This window comes from Lineus longissimus, chromosome 13, assembly GCF_910592395.1.
Source record: "Lineus longissimus chromosome 13, tnLinLong1.2, whole genome shotgun sequence".
Lineage (NCBI taxonomy): Eukaryota > Metazoa > Nemertea > Pilidiophora > Heteronemertea > Lineidae > Lineus > Lineus longissimus.
The window spans coordinates 5,823,156-5,850,633 of NC_088320.1; the positions used below are offsets into that span (position 1 = coordinate 5,823,156).

The 27,478-nt window shown below is 41.1% G+C and overlaps 4 protein-coding genes across 5 annotated transcripts; 2 read left to right on the forward strand and 2 right to left on the reverse strand.

Moving 5' to 3' along the window:
• The first annotated feature begins 10 nt into the window (after positions 1-10).
• LOC135497807 (nondiscriminating glutamyl-tRNA synthetase EARS2, mitochondrial-like) lies at positions 11-13,665 on the forward strand. Its single transcript, XM_064787734.1, has 10 exons — positions 11-76; positions 668-896; positions 1,222-1,380; positions 1,626-1,877; positions 2,250-2,437; positions 2,689-2,848; positions 3,033-3,190; positions 6,740-6,812; positions 12,560-12,832; positions 13,040-13,665. The coding sequence occupies exons 1-10, from the start codon at positions 36-38 to the stop codon at positions 13,130-13,132; spliced, it is 1,626 nt and encodes a 541-aa protein (XP_064643804.1). The 5' UTR covers positions 11-35; the 3' UTR covers positions 13,133-13,665.
• Positions 8,123-10,463, reverse strand: LOC135497811 (leucine-rich repeat and fibronectin type-III domain-containing protein 4-like). The gene is made up of 2 exons (XM_064787738.1): positions 9,933-10,463; positions 8,123-8,881 (listed from the first exon to the last, which is right to left on the reverse strand). Exons 1-2 carry the CDS (start codon positions 10,426-10,428, stop codon positions 8,415-8,417), a joined length of 963 nt encoding a protein of 320 aa, XP_064643808.1. The 5' UTR covers positions 10,429-10,463; the 3' UTR covers positions 8,123-8,414.
• LOC135497810 (uncharacterized) lies at positions 13,493-20,577 on the reverse strand. 2 transcript variants are annotated; one of them, XM_064787737.1, is made up of 13 exons: positions 20,139-20,577; positions 18,750-19,013; positions 18,329-18,460; positions 17,978-18,109; positions 17,467-17,610; positions 17,139-17,269; positions 16,516-16,759; positions 15,599-15,739; positions 15,169-15,196; positions 14,921-14,967; positions 14,327-14,408; positions 14,029-14,144; positions 13,493-13,608 (listed from the first exon to the last, which is right to left on the reverse strand). In XM_064787737.1, the coding sequence occupies exons 3-13, from the start codon at positions 18,456-18,458 to the stop codon at positions 13,493-13,495; spliced, it is 1,311 nt and encodes a 436-aa protein (XP_064643807.1). In that variant the 5' UTR covers positions 18,459-18,460; positions 18,750-19,013; positions 20,139-20,577. The 2 variants fall into 2 exon arrangements, with proteins under 2 accessions (XP_064643807.1, XP_064643806.1); XM_064787736.1 differs by having other exon boundaries at positions 18,750-19,705.
• A 1,336-nt stretch (positions 20,578-21,913) lies between these two features.
• Positions 21,914-26,207, forward strand: LOC135497812 (uncharacterized). Its single transcript, XM_064787740.1, has 6 exons — positions 21,914-22,001; positions 22,512-22,694; positions 22,994-23,095; positions 24,235-24,358; positions 25,467-25,543; positions 25,915-26,207. Exons 2-6 carry the CDS (start codon positions 22,520-22,522, stop codon positions 26,106-26,108), a joined length of 672 nt encoding a protein of 223 aa, XP_064643810.1. The 5' UTR covers positions 21,914-22,001; positions 22,512-22,519; the 3' UTR covers positions 26,109-26,207.
• The last annotated feature ends 1,271 nt before the right edge of the window (positions 26,208-27,478 follow it).

A 27,478-nucleotide genomic window follows, 5' to 3' on the forward strand; every position in this document is an offset into this window, starting at 1 on the left:
CGTTTCGGATGCTTCCGGATTTTGGGAAGCCCAACATGGCGGCGCCCATGAAAATTTTTCCGGCGCTTCAAAATCGGTAAAATTTCTATTTTCTCCATGATTTATCACTTTTTGATGTAAACTGTTGTTTCAAAATGTTGATCGAAAACTTCCTCGCATATATCATAACCTGTCATTTGCAAACCAGCTATACAAAGTTACGGATTTAGAGTTACAAGACGTGTCCGACAATTGGTCCAAAATGCACTGTCTATACATAAGGATTTGCTATGGTTTCAGTAGTCGGATCCTGCAATGATCACGTCAGTGGAATGCAGAAATTAGTTCAGCAGTACCAGTGGCCTCTAGTTGTTGTGATGATCTTTAATCTCCATCCCACAACATTAGTTTTCTTTAGGCCTAGGCAACAAACATCATGACGACGACATGCCATATTCCCGTCGCGACATGGCCGCTGCTGATCGATGGGGGCTGATGGCATGCACGATGATGCCATGGCATTTACGACGCCCGTCGTCACGGCAGTGGCATGTGACATTTTCATTGAAACGACTACTAAGCAAACAAATGCTGTAACCCTTTAAGGTGTCGCTGAGCTACGAATGTTGAATCAGACGTCTTTTTTTAAATGTGTCTGTCTCTGAAAGCTCTCTGTCCTTTCTTCTAGAAGGATGATGCGACTGTCACGATACATTTTGAAGACATCCCAGTCTCTCCAAAACAATGTTCGTTGTTTCTCATGTGGAGTATCGCACCGTTCAGAAGTAAGGGTCAGATTTGCTCCAAGTCCCACCGGTATGCTCCATCTGGGTGGGCTCAGAACGGCGCTCTACAACTTCTTGTTTGCAAAGTCTAATGGAGGAAAGTTTATTTTGAGGATAGAAGATACTGACCAGGTAAATACATGTCTATTCGCACCAAATCTTATGGGCAGCATCCTACAAAAAGAAATTTCAGCTACAGCACGTACAGTTTTTCTTCATCTTTTGAAAGATCAACATGAGATCGCCAATGGCTGTGTGTGTGTCCGATCTTCTTTCTTGTCGTCAATATATCGGGTGCTTCACGATACCTGAACCTTTCCTCAGAAATGGGTGGGGGCCTTTTTGAATTTTTTATTGATACATCATAGCAGATGTCATTGTTGAATCAGTTGATCGAATAATATGGATAATTTGGGAAAATATGCCAGTTTCTAAACTTTTTAATTCGCATTTTTAGACTAGGCTTGTACCTGGTGCACTTGAGAGGTTGTGTGAAGCTTTACAGTGGGCTGGGCTCGTCCCTGATGAGGGACCAAACGAAGGTGGTGACTTTGGACCATATGTTCAGTCGAAAAGGTTGGAGTTGTATCAGGAGAAAATCCAGGTTCTTTTAGAAGTGAGTGATCTTTATTTGTGATTATAGACAACTTGTGCGCTGTATTAAGGAGCTTCATAGCCTAGTGGTTAACACTCCAGGCTCTTCACAACGAGTGTCAGGCTCAATATTAGATAAAATGGTTTGTTTACCCGGTACATGCTTTTTGACAATTAAAATTTGAGTGAGCCCTTTCTACTAATCATTGCTGGATGATTCTAAAACACTTCTGGATGTTGTCTACATGTAACGTCATCGCATTCCAGAGTAAACATGCCTACCACTGTTTCTGCACCTCGAGACGTCTTGAGCTCCTGAGGAAAGAAGCCACAAGACGCGGTGAGGTACCGAAATATGACAACAGGTGCCGACATCTATCGGATGATGAAGTTGTTGAAAAATTAGGTCAAGGCGTTCCATCGGTGATTCGATTTAAACTATCGGCTGACGAGGACTCATGGGAGGACATGCTTCATGGCGTGATTCAACAAAATATTGCTGAAATAGAGGGCGATCCAGTATGGTTTTGAATTGTTTCTTTCTCTTCTGGCTTGTATCTTGTACTTTTTTTTCTGCGACATGGGGTAAGGTGGGAGAGGTGCCCTATCGATTTTGGGCCCGATCTGACTTCCAATATCGCTACCAGGCTGCTTTCTTGAAGTCTTGGAATCCGGACTCGAACTTCACAGCAAGTCATGTAATGGGCTTCAATATTCTGTGACCATCTTCCATTTGGTGAAGCAGACTGTAACTGTTGAAATAGTCACCTGATAGACTTCAACTTTCTGTGGCACGATGGATGGGAAGGTGACCCCCATAATCAGACCATATTGAATTCGTGTTCATTCGATGGGATAGGCCTTTTGAGCTAAAGATTTTCTCTTTTTCAGATACTTATCAAATCTGACTCATACCCAACATACCATTTTGCAAATATCGTCGACGACCATTACATGAAAATAACACACGTACTCCGCGGGAACGAATGGTCTGCCTCGACGATGAAACATGTATTGATGTATCGAGCATTCGGATGGGAGCCACCTAGATATGCCCATCTTCCTCTCATAATGAACAGGTGTGCATTTCAGCCTAGGTTCTAGGTTGACAAAGTCACTTGCATTTAATAGCGCCCTGGGGAACTGATTGAATATCTTGATCAGACTACACCACAGTCACTTGGACATGGTAAAAAAGGCTTCTTTCACAAGTCCACAACAATCATCGAGTTACGTTTTGGTCAAAATTCTATTAGATGCTTGATACCCCCCAGACCTGTGTCTGAATATGCTGACACTGAGAGCTTAGATGTTTGACCCTTTTTTGCAGTGATGGCACCAAACTGTCGAAAAGACAGGACGACATACGAGTGGAGTCACTACAAGAGAAGGGTTACTATCCTGATGCCGTGTTGAACTTAATAACGTTATCTGGAGGAGGATTCAAAAAAGTTACAAATGGGATGACGTTGTCAGAATTGATTGATCAGGTGAAAAGGCGATTTTTTTCATAAACTTTGCGAACGCAATCGCCGAGTTCCCTTGGTGAGATGATCTCACCTTGATGTTAAAAATGTTTATCATGATACAGATAAGAATAACATGTTCAATAACTCTCTCATCTGCAGTAAGTGCTGTTGTCCAAAATTATCTTTAATACATTGTATATTACAGTTTTCAATAGAAAGGATGAATGTCAATTCAAGTCGACTGGAAATTGATAGAATAAATGAGCTGAATAAACTTCATCTGGTCAGGAAAATACAAGGACCAGAAAGGGAGAAAATGATTGATCTATTACATAAAATAGCAACTGATTACATGAAAGATAGGTAAGTCTGGCTGTTTTTGTGCTTCTATGGCCACTCTGACACAAGTTAGGTACCCTGTCTGAAGAGGAATTATTCTTTGCTGTGTCCGGTGTTCTCCACAGGATCTGATTTAAAAGGGGCGGATTTAGGCTGCATTACTGACCATGGACACACCGAAGGTGCGTCCCGGAGCGGGTCTGGGGCCCTCACCCAGAAAAATGTTGAGTCTAGATGCGATTTCAGCTATTTAGTAGGCATAAAATTCATCGAGCCCATATATTACGCAGACAAATTTCCAAATTTTGCGTCCAGAGGGAACTTGAGCATAACGGTTCTTAGCTATAAACTAAATAAAGTGAAGTGGTACTGGAAGCGCCTGTTAATGTCTGAGATGTCAAATCTCCGCCGTTCGGAAAGTTGGGTCCTGAGATTCGTGCAGAAATGCAATAAGAAATAATAGGGGGTTGGGTTAGGTTTGGATCCTTCTTGGGAGCTTCCTGCCCGCCGCATCCCGCCCTTGTTCTAAGCCCGATCGCCTGCCAGAAACCTTCCCGCCAACCTTCCCGCCATCCCGGTTCATGCCCATTTCGCCTTGTCTTTTTTCGCCTTTTCCCATTTTGCCTTTAAAAAATATACATTTCGCCTTCTCCTATTTCGCCTTTTCCAATTTTGCCTCTTCCCAATCCGCCTTATTCTATCTCGCCTTTGTCTTTTTTCGCCTTTTCATTTTTCGCCTTATGCTATTTTGCCTCTGTTTTATCTTGCCTTATCACAAGTTGCCTTATCCATTCTTGCCTTCGTCTCAGTTTGCCATTGTCTTAATCTGCCTTCTCCTATTTCACCTTGTCCTAATTTACCTTTGTCCTAATTTGCCTTCATCCTATCTCGCCTTTACCCACCCCGCCTTTGTATTATTTCGCCTTCTTCCCATTTCGCCTTCTTCCTACTTTGCAACAAACTTGGTGTCTTTACCCAGGTTTGTTGAGTCAATCTTTCATATGAAAGTGTCTTCAACAGTGTTGAAGGGTTCTAAGGTCCATTCGGGGGTACCCCCAACCAAAACCCGGTGGACATTGCCAAAATTACAAGTGTAGATAACTTCTCAGCCATTATAGTCATATTACATTACATACCATATTACAAAAGACTTTTGTCTCTTTTACCCATGTTTGTGGGGCCAATCTTTCATATAAGAGTGTTTCCACGAATTATGTTTTGGTACCCTACCCAAAGGCTGTTGTTTAATTACCAATGTTTTCAAATCTTCATAACTTCTGAACCATCTACATGTAAGCTTACATGTATCTCCAAAACCAACCTAGTATCTTTACCCATGTTTGTCAAATCTTAGAGTTTTCCAAGTCTTTCATGGAAATATTTTGGCATAGTGTTTTGGCATTCTTTGATAAGTAAGACTTGTGACCTGGTACTATATAGGAGGGATGGGGGTGCTAAGTATTTTATTGATCATTCAAAGTGTGAGTGCTTCTGAAGTTCTTTATTATGAACTATAGTCAATAGGCCTACTCAAATCCAGCAATCTGGAAGATGTATTCCTTTGATCATTGGGGAATTATGAGGCCTTCTCACAGAACGAGTTAGCTCTCAAGACAACAAGGCAAAATAGAACAAAGGCAAGATAAGCAAAGGCGGATTGATAAAAGGCGAGGTGAGATATGGCGAAACGGGAGAAGGCAAAATGGGAAGAAGGCGAATTGACACAAAGGTCAATCAAGAAAAGGCAAGATGAGATAAGGCAGGATGAAACCAAGGCAGAATAGGACAAAGGCGAAATAAGAAAAGGCAAACTAGGATGAGGCAAGATGAGAGGAAGGCGAGTTAGGAAGAAGGCCAATTGGAACAAAGGCGAGATAAGACGATGGCGAAATCGTAGAAGGCGAATTGAGAAAAGGCAAGTTAGGAGAAGGCTAAATGGGAGAAGGCAAAATTGGATAAGGCGAATAAGGTTGAGGCGGAATGGGCAGACACCGCCATCCCAGCCAGAAACCTTCCCGCCAACCTTCCCGCCAACCTTTCCGCCAATCTTCCCGCCAACGTAACCGCTACACGACTCGGCCGCATGGCGCACAAGAAAATCAATACTGGTAATATATGCGTAGCTCTGGCAATACATTCCCGCGCTTCGGTTTGATTGGAGGATATTGTGCTGTTGCATTAATTACACTGCGTGGCCCCGCTTACTGAGTGCGGTGATCGGTAACCAAGCAACGGGATTGATCGTCTGTTCGCGGCTGTTCCGTTTATTGCTGTTGCCGGCCCGTGCTACGCAAAAGAACGATGTCGGATACGGAAAATTTTAAAGGGGCGGACGGAAAATTCCAGAGATGTGGGATGGTTTAAGAGGGGCGGATTTTAGCGTTCGCAATTTTAAGAGTAGCGGGCCGCCTTTTTAGCTCACCTCTTAGCAGAGGTGAGCTTATCCCATACCGTGGCGTCCGTCGTCCGTCGTCGTCGTCGTCGTCGTCGTCGTCGTCGTCGTCCGTCGTCCGTTAGCAGGGCACGTTTCGTAACTGTTAAAGCTATTGAGTTGAAACTTGGTACACATGTACCCTTATGTAATGACACCTGGGAGACCAAGTTTCGGTCCGATTCGTTTCATGGTTTGGCCACCAGGGGGCCAAACGTTAAAAGTGAAAATATGCAATATCTCCCTTAATAGTAGTCGGGAAATTTTGAAAAAAATATGGTAGGTACTTCTAGCAAAGGTGCATCATATATCCTCCGGGTTTTTGATTTGACCTCCTTTTCAAGGTCACAGAGGTCAAATGGTGTAAATTAGCCGTTAGGATGTAACGATGGCACGTTTCTAAACTGCAATGACTATTGATACCAAATTTGTTACACATTTACCCCTTAGTCAGGTGATCTCAGGGACCAAAGTTTGGTCCAATATGATTCACCACTTGACCACCAGGGGGCAAAATCCAAAAACCTTAAAAATGTGATTATTCCTTAACTTCTTGCCCGATTGCCACCAATTTGATATCATGGGTACATCTAACCACCATACAGTATATGTCACACAGGTTTTTAATTTGACCTTCTTGTCAAGGTCACAGAGGTCAAATGGCGTAAATTCGCCGTCAGGCCGTAACTATGGCACGTTTCTTAACTGCAATGACTATTGATCACAAATTAAGTACACATGTACCCCTTGGTCAGGTGATCTCAGTTTGGTGCGATCTGATTTGCCGTTTGGTCTCCAGGGAGGGGGCCAAATCCTAAATTCTTCAAAATGCCATTATTCCTAGTAATGACTTGCCCGATTGGCACCAATTTTATATCATAGGTACATCTAATTCTAACAACCATTCAATGTGTCACCCGGGTCTTCTTTGATTTGACCTACTTTTCAAGGTCACAGAGGTCGAATGTACTGTAAATTGGCCATTTTGGGGAAATTGTAATTGCTTGGACCTACATCAAACCTAACACTACATGACACAATACCATGCTCTTTATCCATCTTTCCTCCACATGAGGTGAGCACAATGGCCCTGGCCATTTTATTTAATGGTGTGGAGAACACTGTATGCCCACTCTTTTCAGATTCGAATCAATAGAAGATGTGCATAGAATTTTAAAGAGAAGCTTCATTGAAAAAGTTCTGGACTGGTCCAAGGTAAGAATTTAAAAAATTCGTAATTTTTTCCCTGAAGGAAAACAACAACCATACTATGAACCACCAAATTGTCGGGACGAGTACATTTTTTGATTCGCAAAAATGTTCTAAAAAAATATTATTATTAATTACTAAATTCCAAAGGGAATCATCGAAACACTGGTTAGACAGTTTTAGATTGCGTATGAATCATTATCTCAGTCAGTATGTTCAAAGGATACAAAGGCCAGTTTGAATAGAATCAGTTGGCCGTGATGAGCAATGTTACGATGATACACATTGTTCTCTATCAGTAAACACATGTAAGAAATCATATATAATGAGTACCGTGATAAAGGTAGTTGTCAGTCATAAAAAGCAAATACTAGATACTGCAGTGGCAAACACTATTTAGCAGTAAACTAATGAGAAGTGATATCCCAAACAAGTCCAATGCCTGAAGTGGTAATTCAAATGTTTGTCTACCTGTTTGAACCAAGTGGCAACATTGCTCACTCAAGGTGGGTGTGGCTCTCCGAAGAAATCAACAGAGCCACCGAGGCGCAAGTATCACCAACAACTAATTAGTCAAGTGTGAAAAAAACAAGGTAAAGGAATGACGTTTGGCATGTCAACTGAAAATTGTTTGCCGTGTGTAAGGATCAATGGCTTGATTTGATAATCATTCCTGAACAGACTTTGCCCTTTTGAGGCGTTGCATGATCCGTATGACCTATCCGTATCAATTTACGTACAAGCGCTTCAGCAATTCCAGTACGTCATACAAGAGTGTGTTTTTTTCCTCGATTTTCCATAACTCACTATGATGCCCCAAGTTTTACTTCCCTACGTGATTTCCACGGACATTTTTCTTGTTCATACCAACGGTAACATAGAAATTGATTGGCCATACTCAACTGCATATCAGTAGCCACGAGGACACAAACAAACAAATAAAATAAACAATTAATAATAAATGACAAATAACAATAACAAATAAAATAAGTTGCAATTCTAATTTATTTGCATAGCAGTAACATGACATCAGCATTCAGTCATTAAGTGCTTTGAAAAGAATCCTTTTTTTACCCTTTACCTGTTTCTCTTTTTGGTTCACCGTAGGGGAGTCTATACAACACCGCAGTGTCCGTCGTCGTCGTCTGTCGTATCCTATTTCTAAAACAGTGGCACGTTTCTTAATCGCTAGGGCTATGGACTCAAAACTTTGTTTGCATGACCCCCTAGGTCTGATGACCTTTGACACTGAATTTCGGTCCGGTCTGATTCTTGACTTGGCCACTAGGGGGCCAAAACTGAATACATAAATAGTGTGATATTTTCTCCATGCAACAAGCACCAACTTTTTTCGGAGCGGTTAATATTAATTGAATTTTGATACTCTTTTAAAAATATGAGACTACGCAGTTACGATTATCTTACCCAAGCACAGTAGTTTTTCCTACATCATGAATGCTTCATAGAGATAGCTGTATTTCTATCAGTCATTATTTGTAAGTCCCATTACAAAATCTGACACAACTTTAAACAAAAACATGGAACACACAAGGTTAAACAAGCTCAACTTTTTAACAGTGAAATCTTTATATTCTACCTAAAGTCTAGTCAAGTGTTGGTACGTTCAAATAGCCAGGCAGTCAGCGACAATGCGGCAAACACACTCATACCGCCAGGGGTCACTGCCATCCCCGCATCTACACTCCACGCATAGGTGGAATTGATATGAACTGTACAGTCCTTGGAAACAACTCCACTTGGATTCATTGCCCAGCACCGAACCGTTCCCGACTGCTCCACCTCCGCGTGACACCAGCGCGACACAAATGAATTATACGTCTCCTCTTCAAAATACCACGGAGTAAGATCCTTCGGCATCGGATTTCCAGATATTGGCTCGCACCAGACTTTTGGTGCGGGGACACCAGTTGCTTTACACTTGATTTCTACTCTGTTGTCCTGACTTGGGTCAGCTACGATTGTGTCATCGTCTGGGCAGCAACTGCTAAGAACAGGGGGCTCACATTCAGATGTCAGGTTGCTTTGAATGGTTTCAATGTCTGTGATGTATTTGTCTGCAAAGATATGAGAAGTGCCAATCGGTGCTCACAGGCAACCACATATTAGGGTAACATTGCCCATCTTTTTGGCTGTTTTAGTCTTACCATTAAAAATATCTGCAGTACTAGGCAAGCCAAAGCGGAATTTATTCAAGACTTTAGAATTACCATTCAAGAAGTTAAATATAAGTTCAAGAAGGAAATATATGTTCAAGACTAAAATATGTTCAACCTTGAATCAAATGTTTTCAACCTTGAATAAAATATGTTCAACCTTGAATAAAATATGTTCAACCTTGAATAAAATATGTCCAACCTTGAACAAAATATATTCAACCTTGAACAAAATATATTCAAGACTCACGTGACCATATTCAAGACGCACGTGACCACAAAATTGATGACGTAGAGCGTAGAATCTGTGGTACTTCCGATGCGTTCTGTTTCACGACAGGCATTGCGCATTTTGAACCTATAATTTGCCTGATATGTCTGTGAAACATGTATCGACTCTGACATTCACTCGGCATCCATGTCATGATGTGTAGGATTACAGTACATGTCAGGTGTAGGCGGCTAGGTACGTGTACAACCATGTGTCAAAACCTCGTGCGAACAATTCGAGCTCGGAAACGCAACACAAGCACCATGGGTTCGGGAAAGTCCGGACGCGGGTTCGGGAAAGTCCGTAAAGCATCAAAACATGAGCAACTACGTCATCAATTTTGGTGGTCACGTGCGTCTTGAATATGGTCACGTGAGTCTTGAATATATTTTGTTCAAGGTTGAATATATTTTGTTCAAGGTTGACAATATTTGATTCAAGGTTGACAATATTTGATTCAAGGTTGACAATATTTGATTCAAGGTTGACAATATTTGATTCAAGGTTGACAATATTTGATTCAGGATTGAACATATTTTGGTCTTGAACATATATTTAACTTCTTGAATAGTAATTCCACGGTCTTGAATAAATTCCGCTTTGGCTTGCCATAACTAAGATATCATAGAATCTTATGGGAACGCCCTGAGCGCAATTTTAAAAAAAGAAACAAGTACTTACTCCTCAAAGGTGTAGGGCCGGCACACTGGAAATTCTCCACAATCAGTTGGTATCCTGTATTGTTGAAATCCTGTGCAAGCTCTGTCATGTTGCATCCACATTCGAATTGATTACGTCCAAGATTGACAGTAAGCAGGGGCTCTGTGTGCCATGCGTTTCCAAAGTCCTCAATAGCAACTACTACGAGAAAATTATACGATAGATCGAGCGTGGTCAGTTGATCTAAACCTTGGAACGTCCCGGGGTTGATTTTCCGTAGCCAATTCTTGCGTAAGTTGAGTGTTTTCAGCTTCGATTGGAATCTGAATGCACCATCGGCGATTTGACTTATCCTGTTTTGAGATAGGACAAGAGTTTCAAGATTTGTGAATGATTTGAAATGGTCCGGGTTGTCGATTGGCTTGGCGTAGAGGTCGAACAAACTATTCAATTTGGTGAGGATAAGTATTTTCAAAGATTCACCTTGAAACCAGCGATTCAGGTTTGCCCATGGCATCCGCGCCTCCTGACATTCGAAATATTCCAGTTTGTATTGCTTCAAACCTTTGAGAAGAGGGTCAACTGATTCCATGGCGTTGAATGTGTTGTCCAGTTTTATCCATTTTAAATTCATGTTGTCGAAGAGACCGTCTACGTTATATTCGGTGCTTGTCCCGAGATCAAGCAAGAGTTCCTCTAGTTTCGTAACACCCTGAAGAGCGTCTGAAGCACATCCGAATGTCTTGGTCAACGAAACGTCAAGTTTCTTCAGGTTTGGGAACATTTCAAACGTACGTGAACGTAACGCCGGCATGTCGACATCCGTGAGATAAAAATGTTCTACCCTCAATCTCTCTGTCAATGGCATATCCCTCAATTGTTTAAGGACGTCATAGACTTGGATACCGATTTTTACGCACTTTAAGTTTGTGATGTCATCATTGACATAGTAGCAATAAAATGGCAGGTTTTTGTTGACGTCGTCTGTCCGAATTTGAGACACTGACAGAATGATCAAAACGACTCTTACCACATTCTTCATTTTGGGGTCGATGTGCGTCTAGTAATAGTTTACCCTAAGTCATCTTTGCTTCACCAAGTCTACAAAATTCTAAAAAAAGTGAAATTCTCCGATTCACCTTAAATCCAGTGAATGATCGCTGTCACAATAAATGATGTATTTCACAAACTTGAAAGTTTTCCTTGCTGCTTTGTACAAATCAATTTGAATTGCTGAATGTTGTACAAACGATATTGTCCTCTAATCCTCATGAACAAGAAACTGATAGTTGTTAGTCTTGCACGTCATACATATTTGTTTACTTCCGTCGAGTCTTGTGAAACCTCATTCCCAGGGGACGTGAATTCACTATTTAGAACACGATAAATCCAACCGCTTAAAAATGTCAGACAAATCTGGCCGCCCCAAACCAGAAATTGACACGTATTCAGTAAGATAATGATGTGACGGACTATGTGACAATCTTTAACGCTCGTCTGGCTCCTTAGAAGTTGGTAAGCTGCTTGTCTCATTGATTGTCATCTCGCAAATTGGGCGTGGTTTTCCTTGAATGACCCCTTGGTGCTGAGGTATAAAGCTTGAGGTGGCTGCTTGATCGTACGTGAAGAAGCCGTAAAGGGAGGAAGTGGGCCATACCGATAAGAAATCCTGATTACATAGGTCAAAATAAGTGGAGATTTCCAGTTCTGTTCTTTACTTTTGGGAATTTAAGCATGAGGGAAACCTCTTTAACAAACAATTAAATTGTTATTGCCTTGATAAAATTAAGACTGCAATTACGGGCTTCTCAATCAGTAAATTATAAGATGTTAACTAATATGATAACACCGTCCCCATGACGTTGTTTTTGCCTCGTTGAGTAAAACTGGTGATCGACTTCATGGAATCTGACATGTTCCGTGAGAAATCAATCGGGCATTGTAAAAGAAAATTGCAAAAACAATTATTGCGTTGTTTGTCACTATTTTGCGACTTCTTCTTGGGATTAACTCAACGATGCATGAAACAATTTATTCCATTATACCATATGATGAAGCCATATTTGTTACCGTTGTTGAAAAGTCACGCCAAATTTAACACCATTGATTTGTCGTCCTCAGAAGTTTTCATGTCCTTGTTCTTCTCCATGGTGATGGTTTGTGTATTTGTTTCAGGTGAGTTTCATGTTAAGTTGGACAAAAAGGGCTTTTGAATGTACTGTACTAAAGTGTACATGAGTCTGGTTTTATAGAGCTAAAAAATTAAAGGCCAGGACGGCTGTGCCAAATTCTACCTGTACATGAAGTATTTCACTATTTGGACCCATATTGCACTCCAGTGCATCATGATGTATGAAACAACAGGCTATGTGGTCTAGTGATGTCATCATGCAGTACAAATGCACCAATCAATGCACAAAAGTGATACCTTAGGGACCCACTTGAGGTATCAATCTATCTCTGATCTTGCCTATTACAGAAAATATCCCAAAGACGTTAATGTATGTACTTTAAAGGCAAAAATAATTAAAATCTCATTTAAACAACACACATGTACTAATCATTTTCAGGTATTGTCCTTGAGAAAAAGTAGATAATCCCAGTGTAATTTGTGTGTTCTGTATTTCCATTTTTGGATATCATTTCAGGAACGTATTCACAAATTAGATGAACTTTTCACACATCCTGACTACCTGTTCCTGTGGGGCCACCCGGCCTCTCTCAACTTAAATGACATCACGAATACGGACCACAATTCCAAAGACCTCCTACAAAAAATTCTCAACATTATAAACGAGATGGAAAGCCAAGATTTTAATCAGGCGCCGATCGTTCAGCAGTTACGCAATATAGCGAAAGAGGAAAATATCAAGTTTCCTACCCTCATGAAGATAATGCGTTTATGCATCAGTGGACTGAAGGTATTGTCCAGACTGAAATTATCATTGTTTTGATTAACACTTTCACTTTTGGAAGGCCTACTTGTCAGTCTTGTTTTTTCTCCCTTCTGTTGATGTCCAAAGACAAACCTGTAAGCCTGATTGTATGCCACCGGTGGACAAACTGCTAAGACAGATATCTATTTCTTGCTATACCGTTCTTAACGAAAACTACATATTTCTTTCCAGGAGGGTCCAGGTGTTGGAGAGATGATGGAAGTGCTAGGAAAAGATGTTGTATTAGAAAGACTCCAGTATTCAATTGGTTTGTTGTCCAGATGATGTTGCATGTAGATCCTATAATGTTTGATAAAAGGTCTCATCGAAACTGGGTCATATGCCCAGACCTGCGTAATGTATCCATCAGTGTATAATGGTTGTATTGTAACAAAGGAATGAACCGTTGCTAGCAATGGCCATCTTGTTTGCCCTTTGAAGACTGAGGTGATTGTCACTGGTATAAAAAATAAGATTCTTGAAATTTATAAATATGCTTTTATTCACAATAAATATGTACAGAGAGAGCATTTCTTCGTAGCATTGTGATATCGACTTGTATCATTTGCTGTATTTGCTTAGGGTAATATATCGGTACACTTCTTATTTTTCCTCCAAGTCGACCATCTTCTGTAAGATGTCTGACTATTGTAGATCTTCTTCTGTGCATGGATTGTCATCTGCAAATTTTTCATTTTCAACATTTTCAACTTGTTCTTGAGGAGGCTCACCGAATATGTTGTCCTTTACCACAAGACCATCTGTAATGGAGAGAACATTTTTGACATGTTGCTAAGAATATATGACATTTTGTGTGATTGCTGTTGGTGTTAGTATATTGTTTGGCGAGTGGAATGTGCAGTACCCCATCCCAGTATGTGGAGGACTTAAAGGGAAAACTTGGGCGTACGATTTACCTGGTCAGGAGTGAAATACCCCTGCCTGCCATGTAAAAGACTGATGCCGATCTCAAATAAATTTTTGGGCCAGTATTGCAAGGTAGTTTCGGTGGCTTGGCCAGTGTTGTGGAACAAGCTAACATCCTGTCCTGTCCTTCTTGATATTGCGCTATATAAATAACATATAAATACATAACTTGATTTTTCGCCACGATTTTTGTTTTAACTCTCCATCTACATGCGAAGATTGCATGCAACTTTCAAATCGCAGATTATTTTTACCTGAGGCCCGTTCTTTTTCACTGCTTGTGGTCAAAACACTTTCAGGTCGTCCCTTTTCTGCAGAGCTCAGTTGACGACTGTATCGGTCGGGTGTGGGGGTCACTGCACGCTTTGGCCTGAAAAAATGTAAAATATGCTTATTTGCAGTATAATAATGCTACCTGAAAATATGAAACCTGATGAAAACTATATACCAAAAAAATACACTGCATTTACTTTTTCCTCTGCGTTTGGAAACAAAATTAAGTTCGTGTTGAAGTGAGATTCATTTGAACTTGATTTCAGTTGATGGACTTACGTCAATATTTTTATCTTGATGAAGTGGCCAGCAATCAGTCCTATTCCTACTAATGCCACAGCTGACATTACTCCTACAACAACTGTAAAACAAGAGTATAACATGTCATCATCTAATCTCTTCTTCGAAGAGCCCATACCGGAGCATGTAGTCTTAACATGTGATGTAGTTATGTATCACACTGGATAATCGATTCCCCAGCTTGTCAAGAACAATATCTAGATATTGAGTAGTCATTAGGCAGGCCCTCCCAATTGCTGAGCTTTGGGCCCAGACGGGGACTGGAAAAACTTCTGCATCACAAAAGACAGCCAAAATGTGCACTTTTTGGTAAATTTACCAAAATAACACCTGTCTGTCGTATCCCAAGTGATTGTCCTCGATGTGGGCAGATGCCACTACCTGCCTACCACATGTTACCATGTGGTAGGCAGTGTGTTGGCAGTTGAGTTATCATCCTCGAAAATCCAGTCAGTTGTATCCTTCTCCCCTCGCACACGTTTGGCTGAGTTCGGTCGTTATTGCCGAGTAATGGTCTGAGGTAGAGGATCGCGAGTTATGGATATTGATTATCATCATTAACAATTAACTTACTTCGAAGATCGACCTCGCAGTTGGATCCAGCATGCCAGAAGTCGCATCTGAAAAAAAATTGGTCGCATAAAACTCTCTCATATGCCTGATGGAAAATTTTAGCCACCCTTTTGGTGACATTTTTTTTCTGTACTTCCAAATTCTTAGTCTTTATGCGTGTTTTACTGTTTCAATTGTTAGGTTAATTTAGGGACTAGACATTACTTTGATATTTAAGTTAGTTCGAATAGAAATGTCTTTGAGCTTACCTGTCAATTGTCGTTTCCGTCTTAATTTCTAAACAAGAAAAAAAAGAACGGAATGAAATGATAACTTGACAATAAAAAGCCAGTTTAGAAACGTCGACGTCCTTTTGGAAGTTATTTTGAAGTGTATTGTAAAGGTGGTGAACAGTGTTGGACTTTAAATCACGGAGAGGTTTCACCGTAGGTCCTTCATCACGCCCGAAAGGTTGGTTGAAAATGTACAATGTAAGATCTCTTGTAATTTTGAATTTACCGCAGTCGGCATAAGTTGCTCTACATCCGTAAATATCTGCTTTGTGACTTGAGTTAAAATTGTGTTGAAAATTGCCATTTCTAAAAGTATTCGAAAAGAATAATGTGCGCAAAATCCGATCGACGCGAAACATCTCACTTTAATTTCAGTCCTGCTTGTAAATTTGTACGGTAATCTTACCATTACAGTACCTCCCAGGAAATTGGGAGTTTATGTCGTCATATCCGGTCTCGCATTCGCACGTGAAACTTCCTTCAGTGTTGATACATATTGCAAAGGCTGAACAGTCGTGTTGGGATTGGTCAGAGCATTCGTTGATGTCTAAAGTGTAAAAGATGCACATTTGGAAAAGCCATACGGACTAAGGTTCACTACTAAAGTATTCGCAGATACATGAGGAAATCCATACAGCATATACTTCTGATCTACATGTATTTGGATATCAAATTCATAGAAAGGAAATAATACCACTTGTAATCAATGTAAATAAACGATTTCGGCATTTAAAGGGAAACTTTAGACATGATTGACAGGAGCTGAGAAGGCCAGATTAACATTCTCAAACGCGCTAATAGTGATACATGTACATCGAAACTATACTCTTTGCTGAATCAAACACTACTGGGCACCCAAATTGCAGTTTTCTTAGGCCTACTTGTCACATGAGGACTAAAGATTTGACCCCTACCACTGCTTATAGTCAGTCGCCCACAAACAATAGAGAGCTTTGCAGGTTTCTTCTTGTTTCTTAAGGACGCTACATGTACTCTTCAGTGTCTCTGGTGATACCTTATAACCCAATTGCTAACTGAGCAGTCTGACCACGACTAGTGCCCGGATGTCCGCCCATCCTGTTCTGATTGGCTCGGTTGGTCCAATCAACTAATGGCCCATTGTCTACTGGGTGTACCAAGAAAGTACATGTAAATCTTGTATGAGGTGAATCCGACCTTATTGACGGATGCACCAAAAAGAGGGAGTTATCAGCAACGTCAATAAATCTGTCATCAAAGAAAAGTGTCTTACGGAATGCCCTACAGACATTGTTTCTTGTTACACAGGCAGTATAGGCCCGTCTGATTCTGTGGTCGACTTACCTCCGACTCGCACGGCTCCCTCTATCGGCACCTCAACAGCTAATCCGCTCACTCCGAGGATTTCTGACGTCATATTCAAACTATCCAATAGGAACGCCCGTATCTGTCCTGCGGTATATGTTGCGCTGTCGTCGAATGCAATAGTTCCTCTCATGCCCACACCATTGCTTGTTTGAAAGAAGTTGGTGACGTTTGCTCCTAGGTAGATGCCGATGGGCATAGTGCGAAGGAAGGCATCATCGAACTGTAATTTGAGAGGATCTATTTGACACAAAAGAATGTTATTGAGCTTTGGATGGAACCAGCTTCTGCCCTTGCGAAGCAGTCCCGAGGCAGTAGTCATTTCGTCATCCTATTCGTACTCCCTTCATGGGGAGGGACAAGACTGATCGACTTCGTCACGCATATTCATAAGGTCGTTTCTTGCACACAATGCGGTGTTCCTGGTTATAGTTTCCAATATCTTGAACCCTCCCTTCAAATCTTACAAATAATTAGGGAGCGTATATATACTTGAGTTCAATTCCGACTTGGGGAAAAACTAGCGTTTATGTACATTGTACTTGTTCTTGATGCAATGAACAAGCACACAAATAACCGTCCGCTGTGAGAGAAAAGCTTACCCCTGGATATTCTCCCTGTGATTTTAATTTTGTGAAGTTCTGGGACACTTGGTCGAGTAGCTCTGGTGAGAAGACCATTGGTTCATCAGACAAGTGCGTGAGGGACACCTCGACGGAGAATCGTTTTGCCTCTGGAATAACGTATGAAACAAAATCGTCGTAACTTGTAAGAAAAAACAAATTATTTTACAAACGGCTCAATATTTTAAGTTTCTCGTCAGTCACAATTCGTAAATGTGGTCAATAAATCGCAGCGATATTCATGTACATGCTGCATGCATTGCACTTCACTCTGCAGAGCTATCATAGCATGTTTCACCAGACTTACTTTTACATTGGTCAGTGGGGAACAATCTGGCATAGCCTGGTCTACATTGGCAATAGGTGTTGCCCACATCGCCCGCGCAGATTTCTGCGGAACTGTTACCACATGGCTGTGACGTCTTTGGATCGCAGGGAACTGGCAGAACATCTAGAAACAAGATGATTGATGATGAATTATATGGCCCATCTTTGTGAAAATTTGACATTTCTTACTTTCTTAAGGCAGGAGCACATTTGCCTTGTTCGGTGCTGTGTCACCTGCATTTATGGCTAAGGGGATCATCGCATGGTGTTCAGGAATACAATCATATACGTTTTGGCGATTTAAATCGCAGACAGGCAGAAAGAACGGATGAGGTCTGCTGAATCTGATTACATAGGCCTGCTACAGGCCGGGGCAGGATACGATGATGCAGTTCAACTATGAATGATTTTACATCATTGTACTTCCGAGGCAAGAAATGTCTCAAAGGAAATAGCTGTTGCGATTTCAGATAAAAAAAGAAAAGTCTTACTCTGAATGCACAGTGTCTCATTGCCAGCTTTTTCGTGTGCCAAAGCGCACGCGCAGGTACCATTGTCGCATTTCGAGTTCTCGACCGCATTGAAGCAGTCGCCATCTTGGGTGCAAGTGTCCGTTATTTTACCTGAAACAGAAGTGCAACAAACTTCATTTACGATTCTCATTAGATAGATTAGATTAGATTAGATTACTGAAATTGAAAAAAAGGTGAAGCATTTTCTTGACAGGATAATCTGGTGTCGTGCAACACCATTATCTTTTGGTAATGTGATCTGGTCACATTACTGAGTTCGACTAAGTACCTTTGGCCAGAACGATATGAAAACCACTTCACCATGCTTACGTTTGGTGCATTGGATCCCACTGTTCGAGGCTGCGTACCCGAGGAGACAGGTGCAGACATCGCCACTGCAGAAACTATCTGAGACGGCGTGGAAGCAGTCGAGGCTCGACGTACAGTTATCACCAAGCATTCCTGGAAGGGAAATGAAAAAGTAATGAAATAAAGTACTTTGACAGGTAAATAATTAAACATAACTATCCATGGACAGCCAGTGTAGGAAATTGGTGTCAGTTTGCGAATTACCTGAACGAATTACATAACATTACATCTACTTCTGACATGGAAGAAGCCTTTCTGGTCAGATAAATACATCGTAGCAGTTACATGATGTATATGGTTGTCAATGGTAATATACAAGTAGGTGAATTATTTTCTCTCTCATTTTGTCACTTTTGTACTGTTTAGGAATAATCTAACTTACTCAATACACAGGCGGCCAAATCAAAACTTGGCTTGTATCCAACAATGCATCCACACGTTCCGTTCGAGCACGTGCTATTCACTACGACGTCATTGCAGTCCGTTGAAACATCGCACACGTCACCAACTTTCCTCTTCACGCATTGGTTACCACCGTGGTTGCCGTAGTAACCGCTGTTGCAGATGCATGTTGAAGTCGTGCAGTTACTATTTGTGACAGCATCGTTGCAGTCCGTATCCAGGGAACAGGTATCATTAAGTGTACCTTAAAATCGTGACATATAAAATTTAAAATATTTAAAGATACTTTCGAAAGATATATTTTTAAATAGTACCGCCAATGAATAGTTGTGGTACTTTATTCAATTTGTACATATCTGAACTTTGAATGACTAGCAAATCGGTTAATTCGATCTATACTCAACAATTTTCAACACAAAATAGGCTGAGATTGGCGAACCAAAAAAAACAATAATTCGTTTTGTGTTGTATTTATGAATGTCAGTTAATAGGCTGACCAGTATGTTGAAGCAAATACATTAGAACATGTATTCTGGTATTAAACTGAAATAAAGTCGGAGGTAAAAAAAAGTAGCTAGCCATTTACGCAGGATATTCTTGGTAAAAAAATATAACTTACCCTAGAGATTTGCAGTGTTATGAATGTGAATTTTCATGCCAAAATTGCGACTACCATTTAAAGGTGCAGGATACATGTATATATATGCCAAGTACGGTGCGTGTAAGCCCTTGTTGGGCTGTTTTGACGGTGTGTGAAACATATGTTACAAGCAAATGAGCAAATTATCTTTTCATAATGAAAACAGGCAATTGTAAGTAATGGATAAATAAATTATAGCAGGAAAGCTTCATAATCAAATAACGATATCAGAAAGGAAAAATAACTTTATATTAAAGATTTTCAGTCTCTCTGTCGTTGTTGGCGTGACTCCATCTCTGAAAGAGGAAAGAATATTGGATTTGTAAGGGAAGTAAAATTATACGTGGTCCAGGAACTCGGAAACCAGGACAACCCTTCCCCCAAACACCCACGCGCACGATTATTCTCAATTGTTCGACATTGTGATCAGGAATTCGAACAAAGGGATAGGCGTTCGCGTCGGCGTTCCGGGTGCTTTACGAAAACTCTGGTATGTTCGCTTCTGGGGCGCAGATTAAACCCTGGTTTCTTTAGGACGCATACTCGTATGCTACGATTCGACATGGAAGGGGTTAATGTCAACACTGTAAGGAAAAAAGAAAACAAGCATAATGAGTATTGCAAAGAGTTGTCGATAAAAACCAAAATTTACAACACAAATATGAGCGTCTTGGAAAAAGTGTTTTCCATGGTATTTCATTGACACACTATCAATGTCAGTGTTCTAACCTTTTGACGAATTGACATTTCACCAATGCCATTGTCCAGACAGAGACAAAGTGGGCCTCAAAAAAATATTCCATCCCTGTGAAAGCGTTCGTTCGTTCAAAAGAGTAGCTAACTATTCATGCGAAAATCACTGAACGCGAAAATTATGATCTGCTTGATAATTAGTGTGTGACAAAAACCGTCCTCCTCCGTCAATATGTCGGTGTTGTTGGTGTCTGTCGAAGGTATTCCGTGGATGTTTCCTTTTTATTCCGGAGTCCAAATCGAATGATACGAAATGTAATGAAATTTTGCAGTAGTTGTGCAATATCTCTTCGTAGAAGAAACACACTCGCTCCCAGTACTCGGGGTGGCCTTAATAACGACGAGACTTAGAACATTTGCAGTCCTGCCAAAAACATTGACGTGTGTTATTTATTTATTACACATTTTCTCGGTGAACTCGGTATTCTTTGCAAATGAATGTATAAGAAAATCATACAATTTGCAATGACACTGCATTTGTGTGTGTATCATCGATGTGCTTGTCACACCATCATGACGGCCATAACATGGCGTCTTTTCTGCCGTACTGCTGTTTTTTATCGACATCTAATGGTCATAACATAGAGGGCATTGTTATGATGTCATAGCCGAAATGAGTATCAGTGGCTCTTTCGCGTAGAAAAGCTATCAATTTTGAGTGTATTTTCCTCTGCTGTTATTGAATTACAAGTTAAAGGCGATATATACACATGCATTCAAGAGTGTCATATGCACCTGTATAAACCAAGCTTTCGGTTGTCGAGAAAGGAGCCCGATTTTATTGAAATCGATGCGTACCTATACTAGATAGTACATTAGAAGGTAATTTCCATTTGAAATATAGTTCTTCTTGAATTTTTATTAGGTGTGTTTAAAATGAAAGTGTTAAAATCTTTGCCAAGTGTCCTTTCTTATACACAGTTTGGGGTCAAATTAACCCGTCACGGTCTAAATTCGCCTTTCGCGTTTTGTCCGGCTCTCTTTCGTCGCCAACTTCAGATCCCCCCAACCATGAAATCATGCATGATGTGCAGGTACAAGGAAAAACTCATGGTTTGACTGGCAAGGATAGGTCTATTCAATTCTCAAAGCGTTCAACCGTTGGTACGTATGGAAAAGTTATGAGCTTGCATGTACATGCATGCATGTAGTAACGATTTAAGTGGAAAATGGCTTAAAAGTTCGGGGGACCAGCATCATTCCCAGGTCCATCAGGATCAGTTCCTCCATCTACACAGCCGGACATTTCCCATGGTTCGCGACGATAGTAGATCATAAGACAAACCGTATTATCATTTCGTACGCGATCTGTCAACAAAAGACCATAGGCCTACATCATGGAGAGATAGACTGAATTACTACCAATGTCGTTATTTCTCCTGCGATTTTATCTGTCTACCACCGACCCCGTTTGTTATACAATGTACGTTAAAATTTTTATTTGAATTTTAACAATTTCCAATTGCGGTTTTTATATATGAGTCTGCTTCTCTTATCACACAATGTGATCAATATACAAAATACAAACATACCCACATGCTACCCCTATTCCGGGCCTCAAATATCTTCAAAACCAGGGCCTACTACAATTCTGAGCACCACCAATAACAGGTGATTTTACTGTATATTTCAAAATTGCCGTTTTGTAGACAGATGTAGAAATACAAGCACTAAACTCCACTCAAGTTTCTGTCATCTACAGGTGTCCGGCTGTCGACAACGTAAATATTTATGACGCCGAATCGTTATCGGTGACTGATCACCTCACGATAAGACATTCATATATAAATTCAAACTGGGGTCGTCTGCCACATCACATCGATAACACGGACATCAGAGGTAAGAATGATACTATTGCAGTAATCATGATAATAATGCTTTTAATTGAAAATTTAAGTCCTTCCCACGCTCATTCAAAAAAGTGATTCTTGCCAGTAGGCTGCGAGTGCGATGGTCCAAAAAGTAACGTGACGTTTACGAGCGGAATTTGCGAGAGAAAGGCAACCACGAAGGCCAAAAATATGTGTAGCGGAATTGGGAGGGAATGTTAATGCATATTCATTCCCATTGATTCCCGCTCAAGATTATTTTGCCCCGGAAACAGCAGTTTTGTACCCGGGATGCGCCTTCAGCAACAAGGAAAGGATAGTCTGCGTCACCGCGTCGCACTCTGCCCACTGTTGGACTTTCGGGCTTTCGGGGTCCGCGATTTGCTAGCGAATATGGGCGCTATGTGTGACATCGGCTAACGGTGTCTGACATGATTCAGGTAAGGAACAGTATTTAAACAACATGGTCGTAAATACATTTGACAACCATGAATCACTTTTTACTCCTCTTTCAGAACAGATTTAGCAATGAAGGCCATCTTAGCCGTTCTCTTGTTCGTCGGGGCGACACAAGCCCTCGTCTGTGACAAGGATGTCTGTCAGCGCGTGAGGTGTATGAGCGTTGAGCAGGACAGCTGCGATGGGAGGGTTGACCCAAAGGGAGGATTCTGTGGATGTTGTCCGGCCTGCATCAAACAGTTAGGTCAGTAGGCCTATGGTATCTCCCGTGGGTTAGGGTAGGCGTGTTGACGATTATACACTGCAGACGCAGTGAATTGGCCTCGTCCCTCATGTAATTGTATATTATTTTGGAAGATAAGTTTCAGATGACAAGTAGATTATCTTGTGAGTGTACAATGTAGACGATACCCGCACAAACATTATTAAATTTGAATGAGGTTTTCCATGAAATTTACTCCTGGTGGCCACTGCGTTGCGCCGCTAGTTACATTTATTTCATTCTCAGATTACCCCGACTTTCGGATGACTCTATTGTTTCAGACTTGAAGGAGGGATGCCTGGCTTCGAAAATCCTCGGTGTCCCCGCGAACATCGAGTGCGGGTCTGGCCTCTATTGCCACCCGGAAAAAAACACATGTGAATGTAAGTATTGGCGGCAAACACTTCAACGAATCCCTTTCATCGGACCGTTAGTTACGGCTCCAGAGAAGCGTTGATATTTTTCTGACGACTACAGTACTCACCAGATTTAAAGAGGCTTCGGAAGTTATGTACGAAAAAATGGTTTGGCTCACAAGACAGTATTATAGACAGCAAACGAAAAAAGAACTTCTGCCTCAATTCATCATGCATGCTTTTACCATTTGCAAAAAGAACTCGACTTTCAACTTGCTTTCGGCATGCAGATATACTATTAAGTCTTGTCTCAGCCAGCACACCTACGGACAACCACAACGACAACTACTGCCCCTTTAATATCTTTTTTGCTCTACTTGTCTTGACTTGATTCGATAAATTGGTGGAAGGCAACATATCTACGGTGACAGCATGACAAAGACGGTCCTTGACATAATTCGGATGTGTATTGTCATTAGCCCCTGCAAGGTGAAAACGTTGCTCATCAGTTCAAAAAATGTAATCCCTCCCGTGCATGATTAAGGAAGTGTTTTCCTGTCAGCTTAGTGTCATGAAATCACAAAGATTCATCTGTAATGTGATATAAAGTAGAGATTCGCAAATGAAACGCACATTACCTTTTGGCTTATTTATCAAAAAGCTTTTTTCAAAGTTGTCGAATTTGTGGTTCGCGTGTCCAATTGTTTATGGTAATAACTAACAAGACACTGGGTACAAAGTCTTGATTACATGTAAGTGTCTCTCTTAAGCATTGCTACACATACATCTGTACATTCACTATTATCATTATTGTACGGGGGGGGGGGGGGGGGTACTCGGTTCACCATCTTTGTGTCTGTGCTTCACAGAAGATTTAGGCTTTGGCCTTTATCTCCGAAATCCCCTATGATCAGGCCCACTTACCGCTGATGAACATGAATCCTAAGTCTCCTCCATTCCAGGATGGATAATACGGCGTTTCGGGGGGTTTTGCGAGAAATCCCTTATAAATGTCCTCTAAAGTCCGGGAATGGAGTATATATATTTATCAAAGCAAATATTACGACAGATGAAATAATGCATTGCTAAAGTGTCTTTCCTGTTTTATACCCGTTCGTGAAACTATTTTTATTAAATTGTGATCGGTTTCCATTTCCTTTTTAAAGATGACTGTAAAATTAGGCGCCAAGCTGTGTTGGACCGCCTTGAAAATACAGACATTCTCGGTTTAGAACCAATGAAATGTGAAGAGGATGGGAGTTATAGTGCCATTCAGTGCAAAGGATCTGTGTAAGTGACTTTTAAAGATAAAGGTCGTTGAATATTTGCAATTTGTAATTGAATTTGAATATTTCAAACAGTGTAAATACGCACTGGATATGAATTTCGACAAAGACTTTGTGTTGACAGATGTCAAAATACTGTAGGTGCCGAGTTTCACCAAATTTGTATGCCTATATAATAATTGCACTATACGGCATTGTGTGTAACTGCATTGCTATTTTCCTGGACCACCAGTAATTACGAGCAGCATGTAGACTGGCAGCTTAGGGCATTCGGGGTAGCTGAACGAGGTACCGAGTGTTGGGGTGGGTAGGGGGCCATCTGAGATGAAACGAAATGGTTGTCTGCCGGGTATCCCCCGTTGCGTGTTGGCCTGGGGACCCTCCAAAGGGCCTAAAACCATCTGGTACCATCTCAAACCACTACCATGAGGTGCTTACTACCGAACGTATATCAAAAACGCAAACGACAGACATTTTTCTCGTTGCTAAGAGCCCGCCAGACCCCTCCCCGAAAGTGCCCAAAATTGGGCAGGCTTAGACGAGCGAGTCGCCAAATAAATTTAATGCCAAATGATTAAGCTCTGTCCACTGAGTGTAAAAAAGGCGAGTCCAGACATTTTTTCCGTTGCTTAAGCGGTACCAGACACCCCGAAATATACACCCTTCGGCCAGGTGCTATAAAACTAGGCTCGCCTAGCTATTGTAGGTACCAGCTGAAATCAGGTTTAAATGATCAAGTACATCCTAGGGAATACAAAATTACCTTTGCCAGACAAATGTTTCATTGCAATGACCTTACCAGACCCACTTAATAGGACCATGGGGTGCTTACTACCGAACGTATATCATAAACGCAAACGACAGACATTTACCCATTTATAAAATCAGTAGATTGTGGATACGTAGCCTTCTAAATTTGCAAAATGTCTTGTCGTTACAGCTAATAGTTTCCACCGCGGTGTTAATTCGAGACAAAAAATTGAATTAAAATTGGAGGGGGAAAAATGCATGACATATATATACGGCCCATATGGGCCTCCCGGATAATAGTTACATTGGCAATCTTTGTAGGGCAATGATCGGTTTAGCCATGTTCTTCTATTTTCTCGCAGGTGTTTGTGTGTTGATGACCGCGGTAATGGTCTCCACCGTGGCGTAGGTCGATGGGAGACAGACGGCATGAATTGCAGTAAGTAGTCGGTCTGTACTGAAAAGGTATAGTATGATGACAGTATGTGATTTCAGTAAATATCGTCGACGGGCATCGCAAGGTTTATCCTGTTTTTTATGGTTACTAGTAAATTGGCACTGTGCATTAGTATACTGTAACGGAATCCACACCTGCAGCTGGGCAAGACCGACTCCTTGGAACAAAACTCAATACGCAGATATTCGACCGAAGGGCAACGATTCATAAAGGCGTTTATTGGGACGAACAAAATTACCTTTATTAGGAAAGTTTTCGCAAATTCCCCGAAATGTCAAAGTGAACGTTTCGGCGGATTTGCGAAAACTCCGTATTAGAATCATTACCGCAATTGAACTTCGTTTCTTTTAAAGATTGTGAGCGCGACAAGGACGCCCATGCGAAGAAGTACGGGGGTGCTTTGGGCAAGATATTACGTTGCAAGGCGAATGGAAACTATGAAGACATCCAGTGCGAAGGCTCCGTGTGTTTCTGCGTGGATGATTTCGGCAAACAGATTGGATCCGAAGGGGTTAACATTGGCAAAATGGACTCTTTAAATTGCTAATTTGGACATCGACTTAAGCTCAAATTCCATTCCAGTTGAGAACGACCAAATTCAAGGAGATTCGAGGGAATCTTAGTAAATTGTTTTGGTAAAAGTTAAGTGTGTCTCTTTTTTCCTGAATATTTTTGAAAAGGCTAGGTCAGGGGCGGCTGTAGTCTGGTAGCTCGGACTCGCAACTAGCGGTCAATAGGTCCCTGGTTCGGACCCCACAGCCGGCGTGAGTCTTCAGTCAGATCTCCTACGTGCCTATTACTGGTTTGGCAGCTCGACATCTGAGTAACTGAAAGTTTGAGGATAGACCGGTGTTAAAGTGTAAAGTCGGATGATAACCTATATCGTAGTTGATATCAGGCTATAAACCCTAAACTATTTTTTTTTACTTTGATAACACCGTGTCAGTTTTCGGTGGATGCCATCACTTGTTGTGATGAGAAAAGTATCTTTTGGCAGCTGGTAGACTCTCATGGTCCAGGACAACCGGTTCATCATTTTGCCACCTTAAGTCAACAATATTAGTACTTTCTGGAGATTGGGCCTATTGTTCCGTGTGCCTTATTCTAACTTAACTGACCGCCCTTTGAATACTAAGAGAATCAACATTTAAACTGCCATAATAATCCTCTTTTAGCCTTTTTTTACTGAGTCTTGCGCAGTTGCGAGTGCGAGCTGCAAAGAATCCTGACAAAATGGCAACTTATTAGCTAGCCTTTTACACAAATTGATGCCATCAGGCCACACATACAATAAATGTACCAAAGATTTATCATGGCAAATACAAGCGAAAATCTTGCACCAGAGGAAATGAAAGAGTTATTGAAATAAAACGCGGAGGAAACGAGCGAATTGGCCCAACCAACAATTGAGAGTAATTGACACCACTTCCTACAAACACGTCTTGTAACTAATATCCGGTTTCGACTTGCTGTACTTCCGGTAGCAATGAAATCACCGTGAGTGATAGGCCTGCTACCTTCTTGTTCATGGAACATATTCATATTGAGCTAATGCAGTTGTAAGATTGTATCCTCCCGTCCCTTCTGGACAATGTACACTTATTTGATGCTTAGCTTCTTGGGCAGGATTCGACAGAGATTACTCAAGGACTACAAAGTTAAACTGATCGAGTTCGTCAAATTTGTCTCTGATGTGAAATAACTTCTATCAGCAATATTGAATAAGTCGATAGGTATTCGACAATACATTTTCATTGGTCGGTGGAAATTAGAAATTAGTTCGATGCAGAGCACTTGTTCGCCACCGGTGTGCACCCATGCAGACAAGGTTGGGGGAGAGAAGTTACATGCACCTTCAGTTTTAGTGCAGCTTTTGAATGATTTTTTGAATGATCTTGGTTGGAGAAGTCACGAACA

Coding starts and splice junctions, on each gene's coding strand:
- LOC135497807 (XM_064787734.1), top strand. CDS start 36: ATGGCGGCGCCCATGAAAATTTTTCCGGCGCTTCAAAATCG. Junction 2,438..2,688: donor CTTCCTCTCATAATGAACAG/GTGTGCATTTCA, acceptor CCTTTTTTGCAG/TGATGGCACCAAACTGTCGA. Junction 12,833..13,039: donor TATGCATCAGTGGACTGAAG/GTATTGTCCAGA, acceptor ATTTCTTTCCAG/GAGGGTCCAGGTGTTGGAGA.
- LOC135497811 (XM_064787738.1), bottom strand. CDS start 10,428: ATGCCATGGGCAAACCTGAATCGCTGGTTTCAAGGTGAATCTTTGAAA. Junction 8,882..9,932: donor CGGCCCTACACCTTTGAGGA/GTAAGTACTTGT, acceptor ATATCTTTGCAG/ACAAATACATCACAGACATT.
- LOC135497812 (XM_064787740.1), top strand. CDS start 22,520: ATGAAGGCCATCTTAGCCGTTCTCTTGTTCGTCGGGGCGACACAAGCC. Junction 24,359..25,466: donor ATTCAGTGCAAAGGATCTGT/GTAAGTGACTTT, acceptor ATTTTCTCGCAG/GTGTTTGTGTGTTGATGACC. Junction 25,544..25,914: donor GACAGACGGCATGAATTGCA/GTAAGTAGTCGG, acceptor TTTCTTTTAAAG/ATTGTGAGCGCGACAAGGAC.
- LOC135497810 (XM_064787737.1), bottom strand. CDS start 18,458: ATGCTTGGTGATAACTGTACGTCGAGCCTCGACTGCTTCCACGCCGTC. Junction 17,270..17,466: donor CCCCACTGACCAATGTAAAA/GTAAGTCTGGTG, acceptor ACGTTATTCCAG/AGGCAAAACGATTCTCCGTC. Junction 15,740..16,515: donor GGGAGCCGTGCGAGTCGGAG/GTAAGTCGACCA, acceptor TTTACACTTTAG/ACATCAACGAATGCTCTGAC.